The following is a 25,151-nucleotide window of genomic DNA, read 5'->3' as shown; positions in this document are numbered from 1 at the left end:
GCAAGAGATCCAGAAATGAACTATAGTCGATTCATCGAAATCACTATATATGAAAGGAGAACATAGAGCCTGAATTTGTTTGCGTATAAAAGTGATATCTCATATCCATTGTTCTTGTGAATACCAGTTCACAATGCGTACATTTACACTGAATTAGGTAAAGTGGTATTCAGTTCCTAAAGGTGGCTACTGTGAATCGGACTTGCTTTATTCTTGCACGCGCATGTTTTTTTATGCATTTTATATTGGCAGAAAAAATACATCTTTAAAAGCAATACAAATTTGACAATATGGGAAAATACTATTACAAAAGAGGACGAAATGCTAATTGAGTATTTGCATCTCGAGGTACTAGACCTGTTTGAGATGGTAATATAAAAAGAATCCCAGAATCAAGTATAGAATTGAACGTTCAAATTAAGGGGTTGTACCCTCAAACCTTGTCTTGAACCAAGGTTAGTTGACCTTCCGGTAGTCGCGCTGTTGTAAAAAGTATAACAGTGTCAGTTTTTTTTTCCTCAAAAAACTATTGAATGGGGTGGTGTCAGTGAATGAGTTACCTATGCATTTTAAAACTTTCTCCCCATCACTCCACTGAGTTGCAGTATCAACCGAGCAATGGTTTAGTCTTTAGGTGCCATTTAGTCGCGACAGTACATAAGTAGTGCATATGATAGGGAAAGAGACTGCCAACGAACCAATAACACAGAATTGCTGGCTTTGCTTGGTGTACCTTATTGGACTAAGAAAAGGTAATCATGCAAATGTTCATAGGCGTAAAATAATCCAATGAGATGGAAATATTAATTATACTATTAATTGATATGTTTTTCCTACAGGTACCTTGGAAAGTGACCATTTCTGCACTGATTGCAGGCCGCAAAGAATCACTTTTCCGCTCTAGTGCGCAAAGTATTACTTTGCGTACTCTTAATACTTTGCGTATTATCTTGCAGCCATCTCAATCAGCTGTGACATTGTTGGCGTGTATTTTGAATGCGAATTTGTTCTATCTATATTTTCTCTGATTTTCAAATAAATAAAAATGAGAACTCATTAAATTACACATTTTTAATATTATTAATTATTCATTATTTCAAATAATATTTTTTTCATTCATAAATTGATGGTTGAAAATTATTTAGAAATTAAGGTTTACTCAAAATTATTCAAATTTTCAAATTAATTGAATTAATTTAATTTTTAATTTGAATAAATTATCGATTATTAATTTTCAATTGGATTATCAAGTTTAAAATAAATTGAAGTTGTTATTAATAACAAAACTATACAGACAAACATTTGATGGATTTCAGCCATCATTTTACCCATAATCAACCACTTTTCATATTCAATGGTAACTGTAGGAAAAATTTAATGTGAAATACGTGCGCAAAGTTTCTCTGCTGCACTCAAGAAACCATTCCGCCCTCGTCTACGGCTCGTGCGTAAACGTTTCTTTCGGTGCAGCAAACTGTCACTTTGCGCACTAGTTGCACAAATAACTATTGACAGTAAACAGAGTACATAACACATAAAAAATAGTATGTTGTAAAAATTACAATCACTGCTCGTATGATTGAGTAGGGCGCGACTTCCGGAAGGTTGATAGTTGAAATCGCATTATTCGTAACAACTCTCAAACTTTTATTCTTATGTAAATCTACTGTTATGTCGTATTTAGAAACTTGACTGGAGATGCTTGATAAGTTTTACAAAATAACCTGTTGTATTCTTTTCAATTGAACCAATCAGTAAATTTTGAAAGGTCAAGTTTTAACTGGTTTTTTTTCAATGTTCAGGTTGTTTTCTTCATGTACCTATGGAGCATTGACATAGAAGCAGTTATAGTGTCCATGTCCTGCTTCAGCTTGCTATGTGAAGAAGCGGACATCCGGTCCGGCTCAGATGAAGTGACGGTGACATTCCTTCTGCCCAACTATCACCTCTACCAAGAACTTGCTCAAGCATCAACTGTTTTGACAACAGGTAACATGGCGACTCGCTCGTTTGTTTTTCCTTTTCTTTATCTATTTTAACTATCTTCACAGAACAAATAATTTGGATTAAGCTACAAAATTTCAGTTGTATAAAAATAGAGATGAGATATACATTGATTAAAAGTGAAAAAATTGCATGGTTGCCTGTAAAGTTGGTGTACGGGCGAAAGTTTTACGTGACAACGACTTTGAGTGGTAAAATAATTTTAATGTGAATATTCATTCCTATAGTAGGAAGAAGGATGAAATAATAGTAACAATTTAAAACATTTATTTATACAAAGAATTATATTTAAAACATTAATTTATACAAAGAATCTCGCACTGAATTTCATATTAACAAAATTTTAATTTTACCTTCACACATCCTCAACAAAATCACTCTGTCTCTCTCACTCTTAGGCGGGCTAACTGTGCTCGATTCAATTTTTTACATAGCAAGTCGCGCTCATTTTTCAAGTTAAACAAATTATTATTGGCTGAGAAACGATTTATACTACTTTTGTGATTGAAAACTACCACAACATTGTGATTATTACAACATAACCTATTCACTTATACCTATTATACTTACACTTATACCTATTCACTTATACTTATGACTTATTCACATAACCTATTTACTAAGTAGTGGCGCAGTCGCAGGAGATTGCTCCGTTTCACTCTCTCTCCAGGTGAATGCCTTCGGGTTGCTTGCTGCTGCGTTGCTCGCCACTGCTCCTATTCGTGCTCTTTCCAGACGACCGTGAACCGAAACGAACGCTCTCACTCGCTCTCATTGTGAGCGCATAACGTGGGAACGTAACGCAGTTTCTTGAACTGTCACCCGGCAAACCAATTTTTGCCGGGAAGACGTTGTCACGTCAAAAACTTATAAAACTTGAGACGAATAAAAGTAAAATTATTTAGTTATCTCATTGAAATATTATTTGTTATGAAGCAATTAAGGTAAATTATAATTTATTATTCTACCGGGTGACCCAGAATAACGGGAACTTTTAAAAACGCTATAAAACAAAAGTGGGAAGGGCAAAAATGATTTTATCCAAACTAATGTGAAGTTCAAGGCTTGCCATTTAAGAATTATTAATAACATCTATCACTTTTTGACAATTACTTCATTTAAATGGCTTCCTCCTGAACGGATACATTGTTCAAATCTGTAAAGGTAAATTATAATTTATTATTGTACCGGGTGACCCAGAATAACGGGAACTTTGAAAAACGCTATAAAACAAAAGAGGGAAGGGCAAAAATGATTTTATCCAAACTAATGTGAAGTTCAAGACTTGCCATTCGAGAATTTGAAATTAGGGAGAAAAACATTTTTGGGCTTATCCTGTTGATGTCTCTCAATAATTAATTTGATATTGTATTGTGGAATGTAATAAATTAATATTCTTATCTCAAAGGTTTATACTCTTAGTATTTGATCACAAGTTGAGTAATAACAAGTGTATTGTCTATTGAGCAAAGAGCTAAAACAATATCATTATACATGGTGACCTAGAATTTCGGGAACTTTTAAAAACGCCATAAAATACTAGTGGGAAGGACAAAAATGATTTTATTCAAACTAATGTAAAGTTGAAGGCTTGCCATTTAAGAACTATTAATGACATCCATCACTTTTTGACATTATTTCATTAAGATGGCTTCCTCCTGCATGACTATACTCTTTAAATCTGTGTTGAGATTCCTGCAACATTTCAACTGGGACATTGTTAATTTCATTCTGAATAAATTGTCTGTTATAATTATTCAACCACAGTTATTGATTGGTCAAGTTGTGAAAACGTTTGATTTGAGATAGCTCCACAAACAGAAAATCGCAGTTGGACAGATCCATGGGACCAGGAAACTCAACCTAATCGTGAGATTACACGGTTACCAAACAATAAATACTCACTCATTGCCGTGCAGTGTGGATTTCGCTCTCATTTTGATCAATAATTTTTAATTTTTTAAAAATAATAACAAATTCAAAATGAAATCCGCAATATCCCAGATGAGATATTGCAGCGCAGCGATCAATTAGGAATCGTCAACACAGATTTTAACAATGTATTTTTTCAGGAGGAAGCCATTTAAAATAAAATGATATTCAAAAAGTGATAGATGTTATTAATAATTCTAGAATGGCAAGCCTTGAACTTAACTTCACATTAGTTTGAATAAAATCATTTTTGCCCTTCCTACTAATTTTTTATGGCGTTTTTAAAAGTATTCTGGGTCACCGTGTATAATGTTAAAGTTTTAGCACTCTGCTCAATAGACAATACACTTGTTATTACTTAACTTGTGATCAAGTACTAAGAGTATAAACATTTGAAATAAGAATATTAATTTATTTATTACATTCCACATTACAATATCAAATTAATCCAAGTTTCAAGTTTTTATTGGGCCAGTTGAACATAGAAGTTACATATAGCCAAGTCACATTGAAGAAACATACAATAAATTGCACAGGTACAACAAATACAATCGACAATAATAAATAAAACAGATCAGTTAAAGCAAATTTACAATGATTACAGTATAATGATTGGGAGATAATCAACAGGATAAACCCAAAACTGTTTCTCTCCCTAATTTTGATAAAAATAGACCAAATGAGATTATGAAATACTTTAAGATATATTCACCAATATAACTATTTCAAAACATTCCAATGATTGAATTAGCAGTTTCCAAAGACGATTAATTTCTTATGTGAGCGTAATTTGATCTACAGCCAGCACGGAATCCAAACCGTTCTACCGTGAACAGTGCGAGGAGAAGTGTGAGTATCTTTTATCATTGAAAGCATAATTTCGAAGATTGCAAACTGATTGAAAAATAGTGTTTAAAAATCCTTCTATAAAGTTTAAGGATAGTGCTAGCGCAGTATTCATATAATCATAAATACATTTTTTTATACTGTATATCAGTAAAACGTGAATGAAAGAGTGCACTACTTAATTTCTTGTAGTTGTGATTAAGAAAACTTGAAATTATCCTTCATTTCAGGCACTTTATTTAGAAAAATTGTCTGTTGCCGTTTGAAGCGCTTTGTATTTTTTCGAAAATTAATTCTTGATGAAATCAGCGTTAAACTTATGTAGTGTACAAACAAGATCTCCCTTCTCATTCATTTGTTCATCATAAACTTCTCTTTAATAGTTATGGTATCCTTTGTTTTATGGCAGGCAAGTGTTTTTGACATAATATCACAGTGTTCTCCCAGACCATCTAAGGCTGGCTTCACACTGTAGATTTACACCGTATATTAGTGGATTAACTGTATATTCGTCGTAGTTAGCTTTTCACTTCAATATAGGCTGTTGAGAACCGTAGAAGGTATGCTCCTTCTTCAAAAACGTTATTTTTAACTTTCTGAACCCTTCATTACCTTTCCACTAATATATAGTATAGCTTCACACTGTATATTACAACTTTTCAATAGTTGTATTCTATAATTATGAACAATAAATGAGAGAAAAAATAGAAAAAGAGAAAATACTACTTGAAATGAAAAAAACTGGAATTATCAATCAATAATTATAGAGATTCTAAATCAATATACATAAGAACTGTATAATATTTAAAGATCTAAGTGGTATAGTATTTCAATTCCATTACAGTGAGATTCTTAACTGTAGATTATTTTCTTGGTAGAGGATTCCATTACAATTTACATTATAATTTTAGGCATGGGAAGAGACTTTCCGCAACTGGGAAGGCTTGACGAAAATGCTCACATCTTATCCGAAAGCCAAACTTGAAGACGGACAAATGGAGCCATTTCATCGCTCTGTCGGCAAAAGGAGAGCGTCTCATCAAAATTCGGACCATGAACTCGAAGTAAGAAATATGTGATATAAAAATTAATTGGAAATTTAATTTATCATGCTCATAAATAATAATATTATTAAACGAAAATTCAAAATAGAAAGTTCTTTGATTGTGTATTTTATCAATGTTGAATAAATAAATAAATGCTGTTAAATAAGTAAAGTATTGGCCACAGGGTTCTTTGCTATCCAGAAATTAATTATCGGTTTGGTGTAATTGGTACCTGACTAGCAACTGGGAGGTACCGAATTCGATTCCCCGGCTGGAAAATAATTTTTGGGGTGTAGCTCTCATAGAATTTCCTTCTAGCTGCTCACCCTGTTGCCAATATTTGCAGTAGCAGAAGTCTGTCTGTCTGTTTGTTTTTAAAAGCTTCCAGAGACTCTTATCTGAGTATAGGAATTGTGAAAATTTATAACACATAAAAATAGAAATAGTACAGGTTCAGCCTAGTTTTTCCTCCAATGTCATAAAAAAAGAAGGAAAGAGTGATTAACAGTATTCAAATCTGGATATTCGTTATTAATAATTAATTAAGAAACAGTTATGAGCTTTAAGCCTGTTGTTCCTTTCCCAATCATTCATAGTTGAGAATGATACTGTATCTATCAATAAATAAATATGGTTTATCATGATTTCATCCCGTCTTTAAAATATCTAAGTGATCCCATCATTAGAATATCTATCTGAATCATATTATTATCCCTTTATAATTATTTTTATGATACCTGTATAATTATTTATATTATACCTGTATATGTGCCAATACAGATATAATCAGCCGTTGAAGAACGCAAGGCGTGTGTTCGCGGCGCATAAGTCTGTAAGCAGCTTCATAATGCAAACTCTGAATGTGTATTCATTGACGACAATGCATTGAAATTATATCGATTACCAGATGATGCACTTTTATTGATTGAATCAAAAACAGCTTCAATCCCAAATATTGAGCTATCAAAAGTATTTATGCACATTGAACCACTAAGCTTTGTTCTGACACAAACCGCCTGTGAATTGGTCCAGTAGAATGTTTAATGTGATTGAGCTGTGTTTTACATAAGTCTTATAGTATTCAAGGATAGTTGTAAAATTACTTTGCTTATATGGGCTACTTGATTCAAATAAAAACAACATAAAAACTAAAAAATATTGTTTTTAAAGGATAGTTGTGTATTTTTTCAGGATCAATTAAACGAATGGGCCAACATGACTGGCTTTTTGTGTGCTCTGGGTGGAGTTCTCCTGCAACGAAAGTCGCCTTCCAAACCACCTACTGGCACAATCGATCCCCGCAAAACAAGTGTTATGCCCAATACCAGCCAAGAAGTCCAGTATTGTCCCGTCACGCAGTATGTATCCATTCTTCAAACATGTCATCGTGTCAACCTATCAAACATTGTGATTCATAAAATATCGATAATTTAAGAATACTTGAATAATTTAAGAATACTTGAATAATTTAAGAATACTTGAATAATTCAAGAATACTTGAATAATTTAATAATACTTAAATAATTTAAGAATACTTAAGGCAAACCCGCTAATTGGGTGGCCGAAGAATAAACTATGGATTCAATGTTATAGCATTCGCGGCTTGTTTGGAACTGATCTTTCCTCACAAATTATGTTCCCTTTTCCCCTCCACCAACGAGACGACTTTTCCGCGTGGAGGCATGATTCTATGGGGAAATTAAGGGCAAGTTTGAAATACTGTATTCCCAAATACTAGTGTATTTCTATAGCTAACGGAATAAGGAAATACAGTTTCGTGAGAATACCTCAACCCTGCATGAAATTGAAAACCGACTTTCTTCCCGGACGCAAGTTAGCGAAATCTTGATGATAGAAAATGATTATTCTACTGAACAATAAATCTCTAAATCTCTAACGATTAAAAATTACAAAGAAAATTCAACTACATGATCAACTCAATGATGGAATCGTAATTCTACACGGTTTTGAATAAATAAATCACAAATAATAATAATTATAATTCCATATTTCCTCTCAATTTTATCACCATCACTGTACGTTTTTATTCCACTCAAATAGTTTTCTCGATACAAAGCTTGAATTTCAATTTCAATTGAGTCTCAACCTACAAAACTGATGATACCTTCTTGAGCATTAAAACTTGAGTTTGGTACCAATAGAACTATGTCAGTAGAAAAGTCAACATATCCTAATGGAATAGTTTTAGGGACAGTTGCACAGTGATGGTTTAATCTCATAATGAACCACATTATAACAAACGTGACTTAGGCCCGGTTGCACAAAAGCCTGTTAAATTTTAACCGTGATTAAATGCGACGAGAACCAATCAGAGAAGCCTTGTTTTTAAGTAAGCCTTCTGTGATTGGTTCTCGAGACATATAATCATGATTGAAATTTAACAGGATTCTGTGCAACTGGGCCTTAAAATTGATTTAATCCAGTTTAAACTAAGAATCTGTTGAGCTCTATCCGTTTTACAAAAGTTTTGTTTGATGGTATAAAATTCAAACTTGAATTGAATTCATAATATTCTTTTTTACAGGTTTGTTGGACAGTTATTGCGGCTACTAGTTTGCAACAACGAAAAATTTGGAAATCCCATTCAGAAGCATGTGAAAGAGCTGGTCGGCCACGAAATGTCTCCGGCTCTCTATCCAATCCTGTTCGATCAGATCAAAGCCATTGTTGAAAAGTTCTTCGACACTCATGGACAGGTAGGTTGAGGCTCATTGATCAATCAGAAACCTGCTATCACTGTAATTAGCTTCTCTTATTGGTTATTGTTCATCATGCCACTTTATCATAACAAAGTCAATTGATAATTTCATGTTTTCTGCTCGAAATGTCTCGACATTGACAAACATAATCATTAATTAAAAAATAACTATAAAAATGATCAAGACACCAATATAAAGGAGACATTCTCCCCGTTAATTTGATATAAAATTATTATTACACATCACGACGCCCCATGATTCTGAGAGAAGTGATATTCTAAAGAAAAACAAATAACCAAGCGTGCAGACGAGAAACAAAATCTGAAAAGAGCAATAGGAACACCCACATTGAAGTGTGCACTTGCTGGTTGCGTTCAGTGTGAGCAGCTACATGCGAGTCACAACGTGTTTCCATGACACTTTCCAGATTCTGTTTTTCGGCTCATGCATGATCTCATGTGCACTTCCACAAAAACGCATTTAATGTGATCACACCCTTAGCTTCATTAGTTTATGAGTTGTTGTAAGCATGCAGGTACTGTTATTCATTGTTCTTGGGATTGCAAATACGTATGTATTAATCATTTTATTATAATCATTCCAATAAATTGTATAATATCGGGGGACCGAGCTTTGCTCGTGGAGCGTAAAAACATAGAAAATTTGTAACGAAAGATTGAATTTATAGTTTATATTTATTTATTCATTTCTCAGTCGTACAATTATTTTTACAGTTATCACAGTCTTATGCTTAAAACTGTCCCTTTTCAAATTTATACTACAGTCCAAATCAAAATCTAGGTTAAGCTACTATCACTCATCAAAATAACAATTTATTCACACTTCAAAAAACAAACAAATCATAATTACAAATAGATATACAATGAATTCGATTTAGAATGATGTACTATGTTTGCTACAATGTTTGTTAATATACTTTGTACTATTCTACACTAACAGAATCTAGTTACTATTTTGAACTTTCTGAAGTAAACATGTTTTCTAAAAAAAAGAGAAATAAACGAAAATAAGTTTTTCTTGCTGAATTTTTCTTCTCGTGAGATCAGCTGGATGATCCCACTCACATGCACTCGTTCACTCTCTTCCATTACGGTATCGACAGACGACAAAATTTCCAGCTGTTTTCCAAGGACGTATTTATCCTTTCAATGTCCTTCAGCGAGTTATCCCAGGGTTGAGACCTAGTGCAATCGAATTTTCATATCATAAACCTACTTTGTTCCAAATTTTGTGAGAATCGTTGAAGCCGTTTTCGAGATCGGGTCACATACAGATTTATATAAACATCTAAACATATAAACAGAAATTTATCGTTTAATAGTATAGGATTTGAATCAATAAAAGATGATACCATAATAGTATTGTCGCTGCAAGTAGTTTTACTTTTAACAGTAGATAATAACAATAATTATTATGTGTTACCAGGTGATTGTTCTAGAAATCAACACCCAGTTCATCGAGCACATAATTTTCATTATGAAAAACGTTCTTGAAAAGAAAATGGAACAGCCTTCCGAATCACTAGGATCAACTAGTATTGAGGGCATGATGTTAGCAATTGTTAGGTGAGTGTAATGTTGGTTGAATCATTTCAAATTAACTAAACTAATTAGATAAAATAATACTACCTTTTTGTTATATTCTTATATAAACAGGAATATAGTGAGGTCCACTTTATAATACAGTGGAGAGAGATAGGAGAACAGTGTTGCCTATTCTCTGCCTTGCCAGAGCTGATATCGGGATCTGATGTAGCATTATGTTCATCCTTTCTAAAAATATTAGATTTTATTTTATTTGTCAAGATAATATATTTTTCAATGTTTAAATAATTTAGATTTAATATTTTGTTTATTACTTATATTTCTACATTTTATAAAACGATCTGGTAACGTTGCAGAGCTAGACAATGATAGCGCTATCTGCTTTGTTCAATGATAGACAAGGATAGCAACACCAATGTTAATCAAATACCATTATAACGTAGACCACACTATGGTATGGAGAACGTATGTCATTTTCAAGTGTCAAAAGGAATTAATATTTTGCAGTAAACAAGTATCAACTTTTTCAGAAGCTGACTTATATGATTTCTTTCTTTGATCTTAGCTTGAAACCAAAAGCTTAGGGATGAAAATTTGGATGTAAACTAACATGTAACTCAATTTAATTTCTATCTAAATTGACAACTTTAGAATTTACTTGTGATCTATCAATATCAATAGGTCTGTCTTGTGTCGTAATAACATCATGAAAGGAAATAGGAGCAGCTGATGGAATATTATTCTTTTCGATTTACTTTTTAGCTGATTTTGGAACATGAAAATATCAGGCCCAGTAGCACAAAAGCATGTTCAATTTCAATCAGGATTAAATTTCATGAGAATTAATCAGAGCAGGGTTTTTCAATAGAAGGCTTCTCTGATTGGTTCTCGTGGTATTTAGTCCGGATTATGAATTAACAGACAGTGCAACTGTCTCTCTCAAGGCCATGGCTGCGTACAAACATAGAGCAACAGAGGAACCAATACAACAGAAGCTGAAGAAATTAGTCGCATTTCTATCACCTCACAATGAACATTACATTCAACTACAATATGTTAGTTTGTCTAGTTCTTATAAATTATTGTGCAAAGTTTCAATTTTAAACCATTATTTAGAAAAAAATAATAAGTGAAAAAAGCAAAATGGCCGCTGCGTGAGTAACTGAAGACTACCGGACAATTTAAATATGATATTTAGATGTATTTTACCCAGGAACAATGCCCTAGAGTATTGGTAGGCAGTTCATAAACACCCTGTATATTCGAATACCTTATTCACTGTTCTTGGGAATGCAAATACTTATGTATTAATCATTTTATTATAATCATCCCAATGAAGTGTATATTTGAATCAATATGCCATAATAGTATTGTCACTTTTAACAGTAGATAATAATAATAATTATTATGTGTTATCAGGTGATTGTTCTAGAAATCAACACCCAGTTCATCGAGCACATAATTTTCATTATGAAAAACGTTCTTGAAAAGAAAATGGAACAGCCTTCCGAATCACTAGGATCAACTAGTATTGAGGGCATGATGTTAGCAATTGTTAGGTGAGTGTAATGTTGGTTGAATCATTTCAAATTAACTTAACTAATTATATAAAATAATAATACCATTTTTTATATTCTTATATAAACAGGAATATAGTGAGGTCCACTTTATAATACAGTGGAGAGAGATAGGAGAACAGTATTGCCTATTCTCTGCCTTGCCAGAGCTGATATCGGGATCTGATGTAGCATTATGTTCATCCTTTCTAAAAATATTAAATTTAATTTTATTCGTCAAAATAATATATTTTTCAATGTTTAAATAATTTAGATTTAATATTTTGTTTATTACTTATATTTCTACATTAGTAAAACGATCTGGTAACGTTGCAGAGCTAGACAATGATAGCGCTATCTGCTTTGTTCAATGATAGACAAGGATAGCAACACCAATGTTAATCAAATACCATTATAACGTAGACCACACTATGGTATGGAGAACGTATGTCATTTTCAAGTGTCAAAAGGAATTAATATTTTGCAGTAAACAAGTATCAACTTTTTCAGAAGCTGACTTATTTTATTTTTTTGATGTCAAATATTAGATTATGATTTACACTAATTAAACAATCAAGTAGAACTATCAAAAAAATTAATTAACTACACTCAATTCGAAAATTATCTGCACATTTTCCCTCATTTATCATATAATACACCTTGAAACCTACTGGAATCAATCTAATATAATCTGAAACGTTTCATCAGGTACGTGAGGCATCTGGATATAACAGTACATGCGATTCACATCAAAACCAAACTGTGTCAGCTGGTTGAAGCTATGATGAAACGGCGAGACGATTTGGCTTTCAGACAGGAGATGAAATTCAGAAACAAATTGGTGGAATACCTTACGGATTGGGTGATGGGCTCATCGCATCAGATTGCACCACCTAGCTCCGGGGATGTCAGCATTATTACTAGGTACAGTTTCAATATTGTTTCTCTTCTTATTGAATTTATTTTTTAACACCAAATGTGTTTGAGGATACAAAAGCGAAAGAGAGGTCGATTCGGCTTTTTTTTAATTCATCCACCATCAATAACTTGTCGTTATTGGCATTTTTGAAATTAGAAGCAATATAATTTATTCCATTTTTTATAGAATAGAATAGAATAGAATAGAATAGAATAGAAAGATGATTTTATTTATAATATAAACAACGCAAAAAACATGTACAAAGAATGTGAAAAAATAGTATGTTGACTTTGTTCGAAAGAATCTTAATAATTTGAAAAACAATCATCATAGACATGGCCGAGGCCGTCAGTCGGGTTGATAGTAATAATTGCAGCTGCCCACTTTTATCTTTCTGTTCTAAAGCTTCCTACAATAATTGACAACTTCAGTTTGATCAGGCTACCGTGATAATACCCTAACCGTGAATAAGTAGATTAATCTTATCTATCAGTTTAGTGAAAATTTTTAATACAAGAACAAGTGATATACAATGATGGAAGATTTTTTATAGAAATTGCATTTTAACCAACTGCTGGGATATTTTTACTTTATAATGATTATTTCAAACATCCAATGAACGTTGTATAAATAGAATTACAGACTTCTGCTACTGAAAATATTGACTGAAAACATTGTGAAGAACCAAATAGAAGAAGATTTGAAGAATGAAAATGTCAAAAATTGCGCCCAGACCGGGAATAAAACCCGGTACCGCTCTGCCAGCAACGGAGAGGTACCGGGTTCGATTCCCGGTCTGGGCTCAATTTTTCGACAGTTTCATTCTTCAAATATCCTTATGCTATTTGGTTCTTTGGACGATATTTGCAGTAGCAGAAGTCCGTAGTTCTATTTATATAGCTTTCATTGGATGTTTGAATTAATAATCATTAATAGCCTGATTAATATTGAATTAATAGCCTACTACGATTGGGTAAGGACAACAGTCTCAACCCAAAACTGTCTGTCTCCCGAATTTCGCTAGATATTTATTTATTTAGCGTATCGCAGATACGATTTCATCCACCATGCATGATGAATGTTTTTCTCATCATTAACTTTCCGTGTATCAACTCATCATTGTTCATTTCTGGAGTGATCCGTGGTGCTGTGGTTAGAGCGCTTTTGTAACAGCCTAGGTAGTGATCCCGGGTTCAAACCCGCTCATCACCAAACTTTTTTTCTAGGTCACTCCCGTGTTATCAGATGGGCACGTTAATATTATGTCGGTCAAAAAAACACAACACATATAAAGCTCATGAATCTCAAATGTCCAAATATATACTATATTTTTTCAATTTCTTCAAGATGTTGTGTAGTTTTTGGTCAGGAGAACATAAGTTTGTCTGATCGCTATTATATGCTAGTCCATTTAGCGTTACCCAATATGCACCATGGAGGCGAACTAGCGTTACACATATTTGAGTAAAAACTGATTGCCGGAACAATTTTGAGGTTGAAGAAGGTTGAAAGTCAATTTTCAATTTTCACAGAAAAAAAAAACATCTTCAAAATTATCTTCACCATCACAAATATTCAAAATTGTTTCAAATTGTAATTTATCACATTAAACAATCCAAATATAGAGTTTCTGTTTCAAATTTGCACCCAACAAAAATTTGCACCTACTTAATGAATCAGGTCGATACTATCGCTCGATAAAATGTTGCATACAGTGCTGCCTACTGTATACTTGAAAATTCTAGTACCAACGTAGTAAAGTGAGTACCTTGATCATACTATGATCATTACCATTATCAACGTATTTATCGATTTCATCCACCATGCATGATGAATGTTTTTCTCATCATTAACTCAATATTTTTCGTGTATCAACTCATCATTGTTCATTTCTGGAGTGATCCGTGGTGCTGTGGTTAGAGCGCTTTTGTAACAGCCTAGGTAGTGATCCCGGGTTCAAACCCGCTCATCACCAAACTATTTACTAGGTCACTCCCGTGTTATCAGATGGGCACGTTAATATTATGTCGGTCCCGGTTGAAGTATGACAGTCTTAAGGCTCATGAATGATATATTTAGGCCCATATGATATATGAGTTTGACGTGATGGATCCAAGACAGCTTTACTCCAAGGAGATACTATGCAGATTACACAAGAACCCAACAACATTTCAAACCAGAAACCACAACCACAACACCAGATACAGGAATCTTCTCATCACTAGTGTTGCAAGGAAGGCACTATACCAGAGACATTTCAATCATTTAGCACCAAAATTATATAATCTACTTCCTGCTAACTTTAAACAGATTAATCATCCTAGAAAGTTCAAAACAATAGTACACAATTGGTTGATGAGCAAAGGAAGACAGAACATAGAAAACATTATTTCAAACAACAACTAACCACCTAATGACTTACTAAACACTAACTAATTAATAATACGCACAAAAAAAACAACAAAAACTACTCTAGAACATGGTACGCCATAGTGGAGTAGGTCAATTTCCACACAGAAAAACTAAACAAGTAGAGGACACATTATAAGAATTTTTTGTAACTAACTATTGTATGTAATATTGTAATTTATCTAATATTTTGTGTAATTGATGTTGTAGTTTTAGTTTTTTTGGGAAATAAACATTTATTTATTTATTTATTTAGACGAGGTAGGACCTTCCCGCTAGGCACCAACCTAATGCATGCCAGTCGCAAGGCCCATTGACGAATTGAATGATATATTTAGACGAAGTGGGACCTTCCCGCTAGGCACCAACCGAATGTATGACAGTCGCAGGCCCATTGACGGCTTGAATGATATATTTAGACGAGGTGGGACCCACCCACCAACAAAATCCGTACGAATTTACTTTCTTATTGTTCTAATGCTTTGTCAGGCATTCAATTTTCTTACCTGTTTTGTTGATTACATATTGTAAAAAAATCTAATCGATGAACAGTTGTGATTTTTTCTTCAGAGACCTGGATCAGGCCTGCATGGAGGCGGTGGCTGCCCTCCTCAGAGGTCTGCCCCTCCAGCCCGAGGAATCAGACCGAGGCGATCTCAAGGAAGCAAAGAGCCAACTCTTTCTCAAGTATGAATTCACAACTCATTGTATTTCATATTTTATCCATTCATTTGATGATACACTATTTATATGAGTAATTAGAGCATCATATTCATCTATTTATTTCATATTTTAAGTAGTGTTCCATTGGCGTTTGTGTCGTGTATACAAAGTGAGTCATATGTATGGGAGCCCTTCAATAAGTTGGAGACTGTTTTAGATATAATACTGTAACTTTCAGATAAGTTATTTGTCAAATTCTCTACCTTTTGACGTACAACTGCATTTCAACTCATAAGGGGATGAATTAGGGGTTGTAACTCGAATATCTTAAATGTAAACACCCATTGTGTGGTACATAGTTTTAAAGGCCCTTTTTAAAACGAGAAAAATGGCATCGATAAAAATTTTCTATGATACTTGTATCCAAAATGGGGCTGATTGAAGTTTTATTTTTTATAGAAATGAGGGGTTGGAACTCAAATATTTTGAATGTGAACACCCATTGTGTGATACATAATTTTGAAAGCCTTTTCAAAACTAGAAATATGACATCAATAAAAATGTTCTATGATACTTTTATTTAAAATGACGGTTGATTGAACTTTATCAATCATTTCTTTTAAAAACTAAAACTTCAATCAGCCGCCATTATGGATAAAAGTATCATGGAACATTCTTATTGATGTCATCTTTCTTGTTTTAGAAAGGCCTTGAAAATGATGTACCACTCAATGGGTGTTACCATTCAAAATACTGTCCACCGCTCGTAACTTGGCCTCTGGAAGGAATGCAGTCGATCTAGTTTTAGGCGTGACATATGGCACTGGAGAGCCAGGTAGCGAGTACACAAACGCTGTGGTCTATTTGCCTTCGCCAAATGTAATTGAGCAATTTCCATCCCACCAAATTTGTAATTTAACCAGCGATCTGTAAGTAAAATCACATCCTAACGTTTTTAGTCGTTACATAAAGTAATAGAGATTAAGATGAATAACTAATTTAATGAAAAAATAACACAACATTTCGACGTTTACTCTGGTCAGCTGCTGAAACAAAACTGAAAGCTGAATGGTGAATAGCTTTATTAGTGAGCCCGGTTTGTAGTCACACTACCGAGTCGTCAACAACATGGCGCCACTCGTTCATTTCCCCCCTACGCCTCAGACCTCAGAAGCCAAGTTACGAGCAGTGGACAGTATTTGAGTTACAACCCCTCATTTCTATAAAATCTAATACTTCAATCAGCCGCCATTCTGGATACAAGTATCATAGAACACATTTTAATTGATGTTATCTTCCTTGTTTTAAAAAGGCCTTTAAAATGATGTACCACACAATGGGTGTTTAAATTTAAAATATTCGAGCTACAAGCCTACAACCGCTAATTCATCCCCTTATGAGGGGTTGAAATTCAGTTGTACGTCAAAAGGTAGAGTATTTAGTTACTCATCCTAAAAGTAACAGTATTATATCTACAACAGTCTCCAATTTATTGAAGGGTTTCCATACATATAACTCACTCTGTATGTATTTAAACATGTCAAATGATCAATTATATTTTATTCGTCAAGAATTCTTTTTTTTTAGTTTTTAAATAATAAATGATAATATGAGATTGAATATTTTGTTGTTTAATTATATATTTCTATATTGTTACAACCGGATCTGGCAACGTTGCAGAGCTAGACAATGATAGCGCTATCTGCTTTATTGAATGATAGACAAGGACAGAAACACCAATGTTAATCAAATACTGCCATTATAACGTGGACCTAACTATAGTGAAGTATCTACGATCGTGAAATTATTTTTCTTCCAGATAGTTCACCCTTTTCATCAATTTCCTCAATGACTGTATGGATATTAAGACACTGACGTTACAATCAAGAAAATACTTGTTCTCGCAGGTATTTACTCTTTTCATTAATCTCCTCAGTGACTTCAGAAATCAGTGAAATCAGACACGTTTAGTCACAATACTTCACATTGTTGCTTATGACGTAACTCACACTGATTTGTCATTGCAATTAGACATGTCTTCATAAGCAGCTATGTGAAGTATTGTGACTAAACGTGACTAGTCTTGTTTGACTAATCGTTGTACGCCCGTTACATACGTGAAACACAATGGCGTTACAATAATGAAAACACTTCTTATCTTAGTTTGATCTTTTCAGTTCAATGAAAGATAATGAATAAGGTAAAATCACTCTCATAGGTGAAGCTTGATTCTTAATGACCTCCTCAATGACCCGCACACTGATACGGACAAAACATGAGAACACGTTACATTCATGAAAATTCTTGTCTTAGCAGGTATTTCACCCGTTACACCAATCTCCTTAATGACTATACGGTTATTACAATTATTATACTACAAGCAAAATAAAGTATAATAAGATGCTTTAAACACTTGTTCTCGTATGTATTTTACCCTTTCCATCAGTCTCCCAAATGACTGTACGGATGTGAAAACACGCACACTGATACGGACAAAACATGAGAACACGTTACAATCATGAAAATTCTTGTTTTAGCAGGTATTTATACTTTTATTCAACCTCTTCAATGACCGTGCGGACATGAAAACACTAATGCTACAATCATGAAACACAATGACGTTAAAACCATAAAAACACTTGTTCTTATGGGACCGGGATAAACTAATCGTATTTATGATTCGATGAACGATTTACCCGTTACACCAATCTCCCAAATGACTGTACGGATATTACAATTATTATATTACATGACAACATGGACGTTTCACAATCATGAAAACACTCTTGTTCTGGCAGGTATTTCACGCTGTTCATCAACCTGCTGAACGACTGCACGGACGCGCAAGACCTGGAGAAGGACGTAGCCAGACAGCGGTCGGCAAGTGGTGGCAAACTGAACACACTGCGCAACGCAACCATCCAAGCCATGTCCAATCTGCTGTCGGCCAACATTGACAGCGGTCTGATGACGTCGATCGAGTTGGCCTACAACCGCGACCTGCAGACGCGTGCCGCCTTCATGGAAGTGCTGACTAAGATACTGCAGCAGGGCACCGAGTTCGACACGCTGGCCGACACAGTTCTGTCTGACCGGTTTGAACAGCTCGTGCAGTTGGTAACCATGATCAGTGACAAGGGAGAGCTGCCAATCGCCATGGCACTCGCCAACGTCGTCACTACTTCTCAAATGGTACGTTACCTTCAATATTATCGTGAGGTGACGCAGCTGTATCACTACCATCTAAATTAAGTTGAATCTAGGTGGTAGTAGATAAATACCATAGATTGAACATGAAATTTGCAAAAAAAAATGTCCAAATTAATAAAAACAATGTAAAAATCTTGAAGTATCCTTCATTTTTTTAAAACTTTAAAATAGTTCAACAACTAGTTTCGACCCTAACTTAGGTCATTTTCAAGTTGAAATGTCAACTAGTTGTTGTACTATTTTAAAGTTTTTAAAAATGAAGGTTACTTCAAGATTTTTATATTGTTTTTATTAATTTGTTGAAAAGTAGCCCATATGAGTGAAGTGTTTTTTAAAAAATGTCCAGTATAATTTTCTTATAACCATCTTAGTTTTCGAGAAATGTAAATTTTTCGATATTTTTGAAAATCGTCGATAACTTGAAAACTCAATCAAAATCCAATTTCAAGGATAAATGATTGTAAAAAGGAAGAAATTTCCAATAATATTCATTTAATTTCTTCCTTCGTTTGACGTTTTTGAAGGTTCTATGAACGCTTAAAGTTGAAAAAAGTGCATTCGTCGAGTTCAAAGCCAAATTTCAAGAATAAGAATGATTTTTATTCATCATGGAGGCTGATGAAGCTCCTCTTCAGGAGTGAAATGCATTCCTCAAGACTTCAATCAAAAGTAAGTGTTTTTTCAAATATTTACTAGTAACACAGTGTCAGAACTTCAACAAAGATTTTTATTCCTTTAGTGCATACAAACAATGCTATCAGAAACGTCACATTAAGTCAATTTTTTTTTAAATTTCCACGTCAAATTATTATTGAGTCAAGTAGTTGAAACGGTCATAGAAAGTTTAAAATCGTCAATCAAACAATTAATTATATGAATCTTATTTCCATCGTTCTCTTATGTAGACTTTTAGTTTTAGTAATAGGCTTATATCAATTTTTCGTTTTTTAGAAAATTGTCGATAACTGGAAAACTATGAGTCTAATTTCAAGGATATGGTTGTAAAGAACAAGAAATTTGCAATAATATTCATATAATTTGTTCCTTTGTTAGACGTTTTTGAACGTTTTATGAGCGCTCGAAGTAAAAAAAATTTATTTGTCAAGTTCAAAGCCAAATTTCAAACAATTTGAACTAGTTTTCTGTTTGATAGTGTAATGTCGGCCTTCTATAGTTGTAGAAATGTTGAAGGGTATAATACAATGTAAAATCTTGTAAAAATTGTTCAATGTTGAACTCTCCATTCGATCATCATCTATCTTTCATATTCACCCATTCAATCATGTGGATAAGGATATATCATACATTTTAGAGAAGAAAATGTTTTGTGTTTTTAGGATGAGTTTGCCAGGGTTTAGACACTATTCTCCATGAAGTGGATATGAATATTTATTTTCCTCCACCTACTGTCTAAAGTACTTACTTTACTCCCTGAAACCTAATACTAAAGTGTCACTTTTTCGCTCTCGGTAGTAAAAAACAGAAAAACTCCCTAGGGAGTAAAAGTGACTCCATTTAAATAACATGGGGAGGATCTCTATTTTGAAACTTACATTGTAATAGGTTAGAAGGTCTAAGCTCAGATGAGAAAGCATAATAGAGTTGTCTGTCATTGAGTCAACTGAATTCAATACCACAACCAGAAATTTGATTAACTCATGAAATATATGTTTGTATGATAATTATTATATTCTTAATATTAGTAGACGATAAAAATTTATACAATTTTTAAAATATGTTATTCTATTCAAAATACCAGCCAACAAATATTTTTGATCTGCAATTCAAATATGAACCGCGTGATCTGGAGTCAGCCATTTTTGGTAGCTGCTCAGCTGATATAATTGTTACAACTTTTGCCGATAGATAGCGCAATCGGCAGTGCCAATCAGACGACCGGTTTTTAGGTTTTAGATTTAGGCTATGTTGTTAGGAATCATTGTCACCAATACGTAAGTTATTAGAATGATTTTATTTGCAGTTTCTATAAAAAAATGTAGATGGAGGAAAGATGTTGTTTACATCACGAGCGAAAAATACTTTTTCTCCCTCAGGAAAATTTGCTGCCCTCGGCTTCGCCTCGGGCTTCAAACTTTTTTTCCACAGGGAGAAAAAGTCGTACTTTTCACTCTAGATATACAAATAACTATTATTTATCATTTACAATCACCTTAAGGACAAAGAAACAGACTACAGTCCAAAACTTCTTTTCATCCCAATTTCATAAAATAAATTGTCCAAATGAAGGCTACGTGCGACTTTTCAATTCTTCACTAATTTCCACATTGAAACAAAACACAAACACTTGAAACAATTAATTTTGAATTTAGATAGATTACAATCCGAATTGATAACAAAATTCCTTCTACAAGCACTCACAACTGTAAAATAAATAATATTTTCATTTTAGAGAAAACTAATTGTTGAATATATTTTGTGTTTTCAGAATGAGTTGGCCAGAGTTTTCATGACACTATTCTCCATCATGTGGATATGATTATTTTTGTTTTAGAGGAAACAAATACAATAGTTGAATATATTTTGTGACATTATTCGACGTCAAACATATGTTGAAAACATTTTGTGTTTCTGGGATGAATTGGCCAGAGTTTTTATGACTTTATTCGACGTCAAACAATTGTTAAATATATTTTATGTTTCTAGGATGAGTTGGCCAGAGTATTTGTGACACTATTCGACGCCAAGCATCTGCTGGCGCCGCTGCTGTGGAACATGTTCTACAGAGAGGTCGAAGTGTCCGATTGCATGCAGACGCTTTTCAGAGGAAACTCGCTAGGATCCAAAATAATGGCGTTCTGCTTCAAGATCTATGGCGCATTGTACTTGCAGACCTTATTACAACCATTGATTCAACCTCTCATCGACGATGAGACGCCTGTGAGCTTCGAAGTAGATCCTGCTAGGTAATTCAGATCAAATCATACTTCTATTAACTATAGTGAGGTCCACGTTATAATGGCAGTGGATAAAAATAGAAGAATAGCCATGCCGATTCTCTGCATTAATTAATTATATTTCTACGATTGTTAGAAAAAGGAGGACCACTGCATTTGTACATAAAATGCAGAAAAATTATTAACATATAAAAGGTTGATAAAGGTAGATAGCTAAGATAAAATAATAGTCTGATAAAGGTTGACAAAAAGGTTTATATACTCTCAAAAGATTTGATACAGTTGTCAAGCAAAATAGATTTGTCAATAACATGAAAATATATCATTAAACCATCAAATTATCAATGGAATCCAAAAATCTTTATTCCAGATAAAGCATAGAATTTGAGAAAAATATTAATTGAATTACTACGTTACCCAACAAGAACGTAGAAGTGCCTGAGAGTGCCACATGATGGAGGTAGAGAGCGCTAAAAGCACACAGCTGACAAAAGCAACACTGGGATTGGTGGAAACAAAAAATAGCACAAAAATACAGATATTCAAAAATCGGCAGAAATGAGATTTCAAACCAGACTGTGAAATTCAACATTAATAAAGGAAAGAACCGTCTCAAACATGTACGGGTTAGGAAATGCACGAATGACGCATCATCACGTTTGAACTACTGAACTGATCAACTTAGAATTTTGTCTATAATATAATAAAGGAAAGAATCGTATTAAACATGTATGGGATAGGAAATACACGAATGACTCATCATCTGAACTACTGCACTGATTAAATTGAAATGTTGCATAACAATTCTGAATTTATCGAGAATGGTCATTGGCTTATTTTTATTGCTATTAATAATCAATTAATGCTTATTTTATAATTAAAACAAATGTATTCAATTTCTTGATTCAAAGTTCACGTATCTATAAAAGCCCAACCAAACAGGGCTTACTCCAAGTAACACCGTAGCTCAGTTGTTAGCGAGCTCGGTTGATGAATCGAATGTTGCATGTTCGATATGTCTCGAACCCAAACACATTCTTTTTGCTGGAACTCTTTCAAAGACTATCCACTTAATAATTTGAACAGAAGAATAAATGGTTTCCTAGACATAAGGAGATTGCATTCTACAATACCAAATTTTACAAAGCATGGGGTAAATGCTAGTTCTAGATAAGTAAAAATTCTTTATAGAACCGAAGCGATCAATTTGGATAATTACTGATAATATTATTACACAAATATGACAATAATTAGTGTTACATTGTGATTTGTTGCAGGCTTGACCCAACCGAGGATATCGAAGAAAATAGGAAGAATCTAATCGCGCTCACAGAAAAAGTATTTGTAGCTATTGTTTCTTCTGCAGATAAGTGAGTAGCTAAATAATTTTCATGCTAATATTAGATATTGGAGATTGTACAGAGCCCTGCATTAAAATCTGACGATTTCTGAGGGATTTTTCGTTTAATGACTTCCTTCAGTTCTGTTGGATTATTTGGCTGCTCAATAACGGTAATTTTGTTATTCACAAATCCCGAAAAATGAAAATGTTCCTCGTCACTTGAAAGAATAACGGCATCCTGGTGGAGATTTTTGAGAATGATCTCGCAAGCGGCTTTGCAATGTGCCCAATAATTTGCATTAAGTTGTTACACTAACATTATATTATACGGATGGAATTTCAGGTCGGAATGAAGAATTCGTCGTACACTTCGATCAGAAATGGCTAGCGGAACAGCATGTTTCGCTGCTGAACGTCGACCATGAAGACCGTGTAACAGCACTCAGGCGTTTCTGAGGTGTTCTCACGGTTCGTTTTCGTCCTGTTGGTTTTGTTTTTAAAGCGGACAACGTGTTCCTGGAACTCTTTACCCACAACAAGATCGTATTCCTACTGGGAACAGGCGCGTGTCGATTTAAATTATTGAAATGTCTGCGACATGAACGCTGTGTTAAAATAACTGAGTCATTATTTTAAAAATAAGCTTCGATCACAATCGCTTGATGTTCACTTGACCACGACATACTGGCTACTGAAATGGCAACAATAGACCTGTCGATGTACAACATTCCCGCCTTTTCAATGACAGTGGTTCAAACATAACAATTACTACAAAATCGTCAGCTTAATATGCCGGTCCCTGTATTAAAGTTGGAGATAGTCTTCCCGTAGTCTATTATGTGAAATGCATATTAAATGAAATGTGATAGAGATGCAAAAGTCAATCGAGACGTATGTATACTAATATTATTAATAAACTAAAATAATTAACTGACAGGAACCTTATTGTCTGCTAGATTTGATAGTTGACATTATTTTAATTTCATGTAATTAATAACTTGAGATTGCATCTATTTGATACGTTATTTGCTCAGAATTCAATCCTTGGAACAAAAATCCAATTTTAGAAGTGAAAAATGAGAGATAGAGCTGGACAATCCTTGTTTTGTAACCTACAGTAGTTTGTTGAGAATCAAAGTGAGACAGATTTAGACAATCCCGATTTGCAATCATCATTCTTATGATAATAGTATGATGTAGTGTTTCAATTTCCCTAATTGTTCAGATAACATAAAACTATATTCTTTCTAATTATTTTCAATATTATATTTACCGTATTATAGTATTATTTTTATTATTTTAATAGAAGTGTTTCAATCTCCCTAATTTTTCAGATAATATAAAGCTATACTTCTTTGTAATTATTTTCAATATTATATTTCTTATAATATTATTTTTATTATTTTAATATTATAATTTCTTTGTAATTATTTTCAATATCATGTAATTAATGTTTCAATTTCCCCAATTGTTCATATAACATAAAGCTTTACTTCTTTGTAATTATTTTCAACTTTTTTATTAAAATCTCTTACTTTACAAAAAATTCGATGTCGGCTTCGAGTAATAGTAATCATGGATATTTTTTTGCGAATTGATTGTGAATAGACCCGACTGTTTTCAGATTTCCTCCACAACTGCGAAGTATGTGTCATTGTCTCTACCAAGTTCTTAGTAAACGGTTTCCACAAGTTCCTCAGAATAACATCGGTGCTGTTGGCACAGTTATTTTCCTCCGCTTCATTAATCCTGCTATAGGTGAGTGTGTTCAGATAAAAATACAGTAATTTTGACAACAATATGTTTTCTACGATGTGAGAAACCTGTTTTTCCCTTCATTATAGGTTCTTCCAACAATATGTTTTCTACGATGTGAGAAACCTATTTTTTCCCTTCATTATAGGTTCTTCCATTAGAATTGCCGTCTTTCATTCATTCATTCATTGATTCTAGATACACAATTGTTAATCTTAGTAATTGAGTGATGATCAACAGGTGCAGCCCAATAGTGCTCCCGAATTCTG

General features: G+C 33.5%; 1 protein-coding gene across 1 annotated transcript in view; it reads left to right on the top strand.

Annotated features, from left to right (window-relative positions):
* Positions 1-25,151, top strand: part of LOC111044527 (neurofibromin) — a 145,257-nt gene that overhangs the window by 29,251 nt on the left and 90,855 nt on the right. Inside the window, exons 14-26 of the mRNA XM_039427074.1 lie at positions 1,803-1,989; positions 4,738-4,808; positions 5,694-5,846; positions 7,020-7,186; positions 8,374-8,545; positions 10,135-10,140; positions 11,533-11,672; positions 12,378-12,593; positions 15,550-15,684; positions 18,459-18,852; positions 21,535-21,794; positions 23,063-23,155; positions 24,752-24,885. Of these exons, the coding sequence (XP_039283008.1) occupies positions 1,803-1,989; positions 4,738-4,808; positions 5,694-5,846; positions 7,020-7,186; positions 8,374-8,545; positions 10,135-10,140; positions 11,533-11,672; positions 12,378-12,593; positions 15,550-15,684; positions 18,459-18,852; positions 21,535-21,794; positions 23,063-23,155; positions 24,752-24,885 (2,128 nt within the window). The remainder of the gene's footprint in view (positions 1-1,802; positions 1,990-4,737; positions 4,809-5,693; positions 5,847-7,019; positions 7,187-8,373; positions 8,546-10,134; positions 10,141-11,532; positions 11,673-12,377; positions 12,594-15,549; positions 15,685-18,458; positions 18,853-21,534; positions 21,795-23,062; positions 23,156-24,751; positions 24,886-25,151) is intronic.

Source organism: Nilaparvata lugens, chromosome 4 (assembly GCF_014356525.2).
Source record: "Nilaparvata lugens isolate BPH chromosome 4, ASM1435652v1, whole genome shotgun sequence".
Lineage (NCBI taxonomy): Eukaryota > Metazoa > Arthropoda > Insecta > Hemiptera > Delphacidae > Nilaparvata > Nilaparvata lugens.
Note: the sequence above shows the minus strand (reverse complement) of the source record. Positions and strands in the feature narration are given on the sequence as shown.